The sequence below is a fragment of the Entamoeba invadens genome (assembly GCF_000330505.1).
Source record: "Entamoeba invadens IP1 unplaced genomic scaffold scaff_1105074725849, whole genome shotgun sequence".
Classification (NCBI taxonomy): domain Eukaryota; phylum Evosea; order Mastigamoebida; family Endamoebidae; genus Entamoeba; species Entamoeba invadens.
This window is the reverse complement of record NW_004440189.1, coordinates 10053-19636: the sequence shown is the minus strand read 5'-3', so window position 1 is coordinate 19636 and position 9584 is coordinate 10053. Positions and strand designations below refer to the sequence as shown.

Sequence of the window (9584 nt, the reverse complement as noted above, 5' to 3'; positions counted from 1 at the left end):
ATGTGAAAAAATGTGGTGTGGCTTTCTCCCCATTCTTTAGTTATATTTTTTAAATTAATGTTAAAAAATAGACTGATTGTATAGTAAATTTTAAATAACTTTAATTAGTTTATTAGTAATATTTTATTTAAGTAGAATAATTATTTATTATAAAAGTCTATAAATTAATTAAACAAAAAACAAAGTGAGAAAAACTTTTTTAGCCAAAAAGTTTTTTTTAGTTAACAAACTTTTTATATTTTATAATATTTAAATAGTTACAATATTCACAAAATAATAATTCTAATAAAAAAATACAAAAATTTTAATCATAAAAATTACAATTAATTAAAATTAACATTTTTTCTTTACAACAAAAAGTTATGTTATGCCACATTTCATTAAAAAAAACGATGATGAACTATTAGAAGTAATTATAATGGCACAAACACACAAAGTCGGACCGTTTTTGATTGGAAATAAATTGTTAGGGGAGGGAGCGACTGGACGTGTTTTTCTCTCATTCCATGAGGAGTCGAACGTTAAAGTCGCAATAAAAATAATTAACAAGACGGAGATATGTAAACAAGTCGACAAAAAGCGGAAGATAGATCAAGAGCTCGCGATACTTCGCATACTTCACCACCCCCATATAATAAATTACTATGCATCATACGAGACTTCAAAACTACTATATGTAGTTCAAGAGTTATTAAGTGGTGGAGAGTTATATACATATGTCGATAAAAAGGGTAAGTTGTCTGTCTCGGAGTCTGTGAAATTCTTCCTCCAAATAGTTTCTGCGTTAGAATACATCCACCGGTGGCAGATATGTCATCGTGACGTCAAATTAGAAAATGTATTACTCTCAAGCGATTTACATACAGCAAAACTGTGCGACTTTGGTATGGCGACGTACACTGGTGGACAAAAACTGAAAGATTCTTGTGGGTCATATTTCTATGCGGCTCCCGAACTCTTTTTAGAAGAGAGTTATGATGGATGCGTCGCAGATGTGTGGTCCCTTGGGGTCTTATTTTATGCGCTATTGTTCGGGACAATGCCATTTCCTGGAGACACCGAACTTGAAATTGTTGAGAACATAAAGAAGAAGTCATTTGCCATTCAAAATGAAATACCAGACGCCATCAAGACTATCTTAAAAGGTCTAATAAATGGAAACCCAGAAGAAAGAATGACACTCCGACAAGCTTCTTTGTTGGCTGAACCTTTCAATGAAGTCAATCCTAAGGCTATCCACCCAATTACACAACTCAGAGACTTACAAGAAACACCAGAAGAAAACTTCCTTTCTTTGAATGGAGACAGCTGTTTGAGCCTCAGAGAATCTCTTCAAGGAAACACTTCTCCAAAAATCGACGATATCGAAGCGATAGCAGGGGGGCCAGTGCATGAATATGATATGAAGATAATGCAGATGTTGGCCTATTTATTGGCACCACTCCACATCTCTTTAATACGAGAAGCTCTGTTTGACCCCAAACCAAACACCATACGTGCGTTTTACAGATCGATTGTCGAACACACCCAAAATCCTTTGAATGGATACTCAAGCCAATTCACAAATAGAAACAGGACAAGGACGATCAGTACGACAAACACAATGTTTGCTGTTTCCCCAAACCTTTCCGGATCAAGCCAAAACTTTTCTCCCGCGTTCAGTGAGCTTGTGAAACGGAAAATGGCCTGTTCCCCAATAGGATATAAGGAGATCTCCCCTCTCGAGACCCCACGCTCCGGAAGCGTTCCCAGAGAGATCCAAGGCCTTGCTTTAACAGACGCGTCGTCGTCTCGGCAAATTACAGTCGACTTCCAAATTCTATCGTTGATCGAAAAGACGAAGCAGATATTGACCGACCTTGGCATTCAATTTGACCAACTCAAAGAGAACGTGGTATGCAAATTAGTGTATAAATATGACGTGGAATCGACCGCTGGGGTGAAGTGTTGTGAAGAAGAGTCGATCACCTTTTCGTTACTCATAGGTGTGGAACCTGCGAGTGATATTGACATTACTTTCCAAGACAAAACAATTGTGAAAATGGATTTAGTTGACGGGAGTGTAGTAGTCTTTGGTGATTTATGGAATGTCGTAAAGATGCAACTAGTCGAAGACGAGTAAATCTGTATGTATGTGAGTCTTATATTTCAATTGAAATTTCTATTCTTCTTCAAAAAAAATTGAATTGAATAAAAGAGGAAATGGTTTAAAGTTACTTACTTCTTAACGGCAGGCTTTTTTGTGATTGGTTTCTTTTTCTGCGCTTGTTCTCCTCCCGCCTTTGCTTCGTCGACTTTGGTCTTGTAAAGTTTTTCGATGTTTTCTTCTTCCTTTTTGAGTACTTCGAGATATGCTTTGACTCTTTCCTCGGACGTCTTCGATTCATTTTCAGCTTCAACTTTGGCAATGACACTTTCAACATCACCAACAGAAGAGTTCCCTTCCAACATCTCAGACCATCTCGCCAAATCTTCAGTGTGCAATTCAATCTGCTTTTTAAGAATAGCCAATGCGCCTGTATACTCATCGGCAGTCTTAGAAAGATTCGACAATTGCCCTTCAACGTCTTTCTTCTCGTTTTCAGTCTTTTCCAATTTCTCCGCAGAGTTCTTAGTCGCAGTCAAATGTTCGAGTTTTGATTCTTCAAGGTACGAAAGTTCTTGTTCAAGAACTCTATTCTTTTTAGACTGTTCTTCGCACTTCGATGTGATGTCCTTCCCATTTTTCATTTCTTCCTGGAGTTTCAATTCCTCTTCGAGGCTCTTCAGCTCGCTTTGAAGCGCATTCAGTTCATTTGTTAAGTGCATCTTTTTCTCATCACCTTCTTTGTGCCACGCTTCCTGTTCTTTCAAAGTCCTTTCCAACTCTGAATTCTTCCCGTTGAATTCATTGATCTTTTCTTCAAACTGTTTGATACTTGCCTGGTCCGCTTGGATCTTTTCGTCAAGGTCTTTGATCAGCTCTTCCTTCTCTTTGTTTGATGTCTTAATCTCGTCTATTTCTTTGTCAAGACTAGTGATATCCACATCAAGCTCTTCTTTCTTCTTTTTCAGCTCATCAATTTCCTTTGTTAATTCAAGATTCATATTGATCAAGTCTTCTTTGTTTCGTTGCTGATGTTTCAATTCGCCCGATGCGTTCCCAAGTTGGTTTTTCAACTTCTGGAGTTCTATAAATGTCTCAAACGCATGATGGAAGGATGACACGTACACCGCAAGGGATGACGGTTTAATCGTTCCCGAAGCAACTTCATCTACAAGTAACAGTTTGTCTATCCCCATTTTAGTATTCGCAAATTCATAAGCATAGGCGAGGACTTCTTCGGGAGACTGTTTGCTAATTTCCTCATAATCAAATGTGTTTTCACCAGTGAGTTTGGTGTATGCGTGGCACAATGCCAAAAAGCCTTTCCCGTCGTTGAATCCCGGGATATATTTATCAAGTTTGATTCCCGAGTAATCTTTAGTTGTTTCTCGCGCCCAAGCAAGCATTGCATCTTCTTCACTCAACGTACGACCGCTTTGATCAACAATCTTAGCGACCGCCATTCTATATTTCTTGAAGAGTAAATAGAGGAGACCCAATAACATTTTATCACCACGTATATCAATATTATAAATGTCTTGAACGTCGCACGTGATATTTGAGACTTGTGACTTTAAAATTTCAAGAGCGAAGTTCAGGTTCTCCAACATGTGCATTTGTATCGTTGGGTTCTTGTCATATTTAATTGCGTTGCCTTTTCCAGTCAAGGCTTGGGTAAATCGGAACATTGTAACACCATTTTTAAGATCCGTTTCAAAATTGGTGACGGGTTTGACATCAGGACATCGTTTTAATGTATCGTTCATGAATGACATAAAGGCCATTCGTTGGACTTCAATCCAACGCTGTTCCTTTCGTTGGAAGATATCCTTTTCTTCAGTACGTGGGGTGTTACCACTTGTAGTTGACATTAACTCGATTATCAGATCTTATCTTTTTTCTTATTTGTTTAAGGGGGTATTTTTGGTAGTTGTGGTGTGTTTCTCAGATCCACTTTTGTCGTTTTTTATTACGAATATTTCCTCCTTTTTATCGGTTTTTATTCCGCAATTCTCTCTTTTTTCATTTTTCCTTTTTTTCGGATTTCTTTTTTTTCATTTTGAGGCGATCTTGTTATACTGCGATGGTTCTGAGATGCGTTTCAAGCAAAATGAAAGCTTCTTTTGTTAATTTACTTTACTATTGAGTATGGTATATGATGGGTGTATGGTAACACTATTTTGGTCACTTGTAGTTTGATATTATTGGATCCTAATTTTTGAAAATATTATTTTTATCTCAAGGTCGTTGATATTTGAACGTAAAATACAGATGAAAATTAACTTTTTGTTTAAATCATAAAATATAGTATCCTCAATAACTTGAAGTTCGTGATTTTAATAAAATAACTACAATTATTAGTAAATAAGCTTTCTTTTCTAGATTAAAAGAATAATAATAAGATCATTTATAATCATTTTATATAAATATTAATAAATATATTACATTCAAATAGTAAATAAATGATATTAAACATTATAGTATTTTTAAATTATATATATTTTGTATAACAAAGTATTAATATATATACTATTAATAAATCATACAAAAACGACTAATATAATTTTTATAATATTTTACTATATAAAAAATGGAACAATATGACCAGAATTTTTATTCACAAATAATCTCAAAGAAAAAATAAAAGAACTTCATATACCATGGAATTACTTCAACACATTGAAGGTTAGTATTTTTTATTAATTTATTTACTTTCCACATTTTATTCACAAACAGAGGAAAACCACATTTGGAGCATTGAATACAGTCCAAAATCAAACCGAATATATACAAGTTCAACAACGCCTTATGTTTGTTACTGGTGTATCATCTTATTTGACACGACAATGATTCATGAGTAGGTACAAATATATGAACTGAAGGATTCAAAACTTACTCTTCAGAAACCTCTGTTAACACCACACACACGTACCATCCGCAAACTCCGTTGCAACCAAAATGGCACTCTCGCGTGTTGTAGCTTTGACGCGACGATCAGTTTGTGGGAGGACGAGTCTTTGAAAACACTAGCCACATTAGAGGGCCACGAGTCGGAAGTAAAATGTGCTGATTGGAATAAGAGCGGGTCATTACTTGCGACGTGTTCTCGTGACAAATCCGTGTGGTTGTGGAAGAGTTACACTGGAAGTGATTTTGAGTGTGCGAGTGTCTTAACTGGACACACCGGTGATGTCAAATGTGTAGCTTTTTACCACAACGGAACAACACTGTTTAGTGGTTCTTTTGATGGGACAATTCGTGTGTGGAAGTGCAGTGAAGAGACTGAGTGGGAAGAGTCTCAGATATACAACAATGACTCTATAACAATATGGGATATCAAGCCATATAAGACTTTCGTTGTCGCTGTTTGTGCTAAAGGTCGTATCATCTTATTCGATTATGTCTCAGAAAAGCTCGAATTGGTCGACAAAATTGACAACGAGTCATTCCGAGATGTCTATAGTGTCGACATCATCGATGGGAAAGTTGCAGTTGGGTGTGGAGACAATGGCGTTCGACTCTACAAAATAGTTTGTATACCTTTTTTGTCTAATTTCTATTTTAATACCAAAACTATAATGTATAGTTATTTCCTATTTCCTACGAATTACTAATTAAAATACCTTTTTATAAATAGAAATAATGAAACTCTCAAATAAAAATAGAATGTTTATTTTATTGTTTTAATGATTTAATTGTAATAAATTAACTATAATGCAATAGTAACATTTAGAATGAACAGACGAAGAAGCTTATACTCATTGCAGAACAACAACAAGCTCATGACAATGATGTGAATGCAGTTCGATTCATCGATAGAAACATTTTGATGAGTGGTGGAGATGATAACCAATTGCGTGTATGGCGCTATGCACACTAAAGTAAGACAGTTGTGACTGAAGTTATTTTTGGCATCCAAATAAAAGATATCAACATGGAAATGAGGAGAACTTTTAATGTCAATAATACTAATATTTCCATGGAACCGAATATCCACCAACCACGAGTGAAAGAGTGTAAAACCCAACAGAACGCAAACAAAAGGATAGAAAGAAGGGGGAGCCAGGAAATGATAGTCTTAGTTTTGATCAGTCGTTTTGGAAATACAATTCACTTTTCAAAGCCGAAAAAGGGGAGTAAAGCTCTGCCATATGTCCAAGTGAAAAAGATAGAAGGCGGAATTGGAGAGCTTTTTCAAGACGACCAATCGTTTGAAGACAAATGCACTAAAAATGGGAAGAGGGATAAAGAAATATTTACGGCACTCTCGATGGAATGTTTCGTTGAAATCATTGAGAGGTTTGGCGTCCAACTCAAAACAAAATTGAGACAAACAAGCCAGAACCGACCCAAATTCAAAAAAATCACTTCGTTTACACTGGATAAGGATTATATCATTACAAACGACCTTATCTATGAAATTGGAAAGGAAATACTTTTTGAAGTTGTACAACACCTCCGGAGTGGTTCATGTGGAATAGTTTTTGATTTTCACACGTTCAGGGGGTTGAAAGTTGATTGGGGAAAAGAGACGGCACTTTTCTTTCAAAAAGTTGAAGAGATTAATACACTTGACAGCATCCACTGCGAAACTCCAAACCCAATAACCGAGAACAAAGAAACAAGAGACTTTGTGAGTACCCAAACGTATGAAGTCCCTTTTGATTCAGTGAATTACTTCGCATTACAATACATGGAGTGTAAAGAGGATGACATGCAAATAGAAAAGGAAAGCAGAGAAAATGAATAAAGGAAAGGATAGATGGGGGTAAATAATTTGTTATATTTCTTACTTTTCATTACATGGTAATTTAAAGGGGGTAAATACATTGTTTTTAGTATTGTTTTTGAAAAAAAAAATGATTTATTGTATCATTTGCTTTAATAAACAAGTTATATATATATTGTACAGAAAATAATGTATACCATCATTTTTCATTTTAATGTTTTTTATAAAATAGTCTTGCCCAAATATGTATTAATTCATTATTATTATTGAATACTCGGTAATAAATATGGACATTTATATGATTAAAAAATAGAAAGCATTTTTGGGAGTTATAATATTATGATGAAAAACGCGTTTTTTTGTTACAGTTTTCATTTTTTTCAATGTTTTAACCAAATACTTAAAGCGAAATAACATGATTTGTGTATCAATTTATAATAATTTAATTTAAACACTCTCGAAAGTAAAACTACAAAAATAAAGAAAACAGTTATTAAATTCAACAAATTTTATTTGTATCATCATATTTTTATTTAAAATTATTAACACTAATATATTTTATTATTTAATTATGTTTTAATAATTTTAATTTTGTTACTAAATAAAATGATTGTTTAGTTTTATAAATATGAAAATTAATAGAACATGTTTTTTTATTTTTTTGTTTACTGATGTGGTATCAAAGTTTAGACTTACTATTTAATACTATTTGAATAATAATCAATAAGTTTCATTACTTCTTTTAAAAAATGGTTCAAATATATTTTTTCATTTTTAGTTTTTACAATGGTATAAAAATTATAAATTATTAATCGAAACTATGTTTCTTGTCAAAACCTTAGTACCACATCTGTACATAATAATGTCTAAATTTAATTAACTTAAAAGCTTAAAAAACAGATTGTCTATTCAAGATTAGTAGACAACTGAACATTAGCCACTCAAAACTATTAATTGAGTTTATTTTTTTTCTATCTGATTTAACAAAAAAACCAATAAATTTTCAGAAATTTCCATTAAAAAATAATTTCAATATTTTAAAAAATCGGAAAAATAGAAACAAAATGCAATTTGAAAAACGAGGAAATTTCCTCAAAATAATCAAAAATATTGTCGAGGCTGGCCAAGTTGTTAAACTTTTCAAATCCCCAAACAACAAACCCAAAGAAAATAAGTGATAACAATACAGCAAATTAAATTGAATGGGGTGAAGTTGTATAAAGATGGAGACGTGACACGTGCCTTTTATATTCAAGCACTTCAGACCATTTCCAATATTTTCAGCAGACGAATAATTTAAAAGAAAAGAAAGCGTAGTGGAACAAATGCAATATTTAAAGATTCATTATAATTCAAAAACAAAACATTTGGCATTATATTTAGTATTACTAATAAAGCAGTTGTGACACATTTGAAACAACAAGTCTTAGAATCCGTTCATCCGTGTAAAATCAACAAAACAATGGATATTACAATTGCGCTTTGTTTGATCTTAGTGATCAACTTAAATTAAATGTAAAGTGACTTCCCAAGGTGTGCAAGTTAGTTTAAAGGTGTGCAAGTTAAGGTATAGTTCATTTATAATTTTTTTATTAAAAAAATAGAACCATTAATTTTTTGAAATTTTGAAAAAAAAGATTATTTTTAGTTTAATTATTAATTATAATTTCGAAGTTATTACTAAACTATACTTTAACTTGCACACCTTGTGACGTTGCAATTTTTAACTTTCACACTTCGAATACAATTAATTAAGCAACAATTTCGGGAAAGCGACCCAATGGAAATTATCGAAGGACCAGTTCTGGACAACAGTACACATCGATTTGTAACAATGAACTGCACCTATTAAACAGACTATTTGTTATTGTTTGCTATAAAACAACACAGAGAAAAACATAATGTTTATCATGCCTTTTCTTGTCGCTTTGAATTACGCTGACACAAGAGACATCGACATTTATTCACGTTCTTGAAACAAAACAGTTTTTACATTAAACACATAGACAAACCATAACCCAATTTTTATTATTTAATTTGCTTTTTGTAGTTTATTAATTCAAGCACCAAAGGGTTGTGTGTTTTTTGAAACAATTAGGAAACGAATAACATTTTTTTAATAAAATGTTTTTCAACTAAAATTTAGTCTTGCACGCCCTTTCCCTGTAAAAAAGACTAATAATTTTAACTTGCACGCCTTGGGGAAGTCACTTTAATTCCAACATTTATTGATTATTATTTTCAGTCTTTTGACTATAAGTTTGAAATGATAAATAAGAGAATAATCAAATATGTAAAAAGTTTGATGGTTATGATGTAATCCAAGCCAAGTTTGAAAAAAATGAAAAGAATTCAAACTATCTATAAAAATGTATTGAATAATTATTTGATATTTGTGGACAATTGTAATATAATTGAACACACTCTATTGTTCAAAACTGATTAAGTTGGATTTAATGAATGGGCAGACAAACAAAGTGTTTTTGTTTTCAGCAAATCTAGAAATGTGTCATGTTGGTATATTAATATCATAAAAAAAGAATCACAAACATTGTATGTATTTCAGTAGATGGACTGATTTTCATCCTAGCTGTTGTTATTCCAAATATTTTTATTGATGAATGTGTATTAGCTATATTTTCGACTTTGTCTTTGTAAACTCAAATATGGAGTTTTTTAACCAAATGATATTTATAACTTGGATGTACGGAGTTGTATTTTCTTTTATTTTTAACAAAAGAAGATTAATCGACTACCAACTGACCCAAA

At 32.8% G+C, this 9584-nt stretch overlaps 4 protein-coding genes across 4 annotated transcripts; 3 read left to right on the top strand and 1 right to left on the bottom strand.

The window, feature by feature from the left end:
• Positions 1–418: 418 nt before the first annotated feature.
• EIN_221360 (carbon catabolite-derepressing protein kinase, putative) lies at positions 419–2122 on the top strand (the record flags this gene model as incomplete). The annotated part of the gene is made up of 1 exon (XM_004254766.1): positions 419–2122. The coding sequence occupies one exon, from the start codon at positions 419–421 to the stop codon at positions 2120–2122; it is 1704 nt and encodes a 567-aa protein (XP_004254814.1).
• A 95-nt stretch (positions 2123–2217) lies between these two features.
• On the bottom strand, positions 2218–3957 carry EIN_221350 (alpha-actinin, putative; the record flags this gene model as incomplete). Its single annotated transcript, XM_004254765.1, has 1 exon — positions 2218–3957. The coding sequence occupies one exon, from the start codon at positions 3955–3957 to the stop codon at positions 2218–2220; it is 1740 nt and encodes a 579-aa protein (XP_004254813.1).
• A 789-nt stretch (positions 3958–4746) lies between these two features.
• EIN_221340 (protein CIAO1, putative) lies at positions 4747–5966 on the top strand (the record flags this gene model as incomplete). Its single annotated transcript, XM_004254764.1, has 4 exons — positions 4747–4771; positions 4823–4896; positions 4948–5616; positions 5820–5966. 4 exons carry the CDS (start codon positions 4747–4749, stop codon positions 5964–5966), a joined length of 915 nt encoding a protein of 304 aa, XP_004254812.1.
• A 99-nt stretch (positions 5967–6065) lies between these two features.
• EIN_221330 (hypothetical protein) lies at positions 6066–6836 on the top strand (the record flags this gene model as incomplete). The annotated part of the gene is made up of 1 exon (XM_004254763.1): positions 6066–6836. The coding sequence occupies one exon, from the start codon at positions 6066–6068 to the stop codon at positions 6834–6836; it is 771 nt and encodes a 256-aa protein (XP_004254811.1).
• Between the last annotated feature and the right edge of the window lie 2748 nt (positions 6837–9584).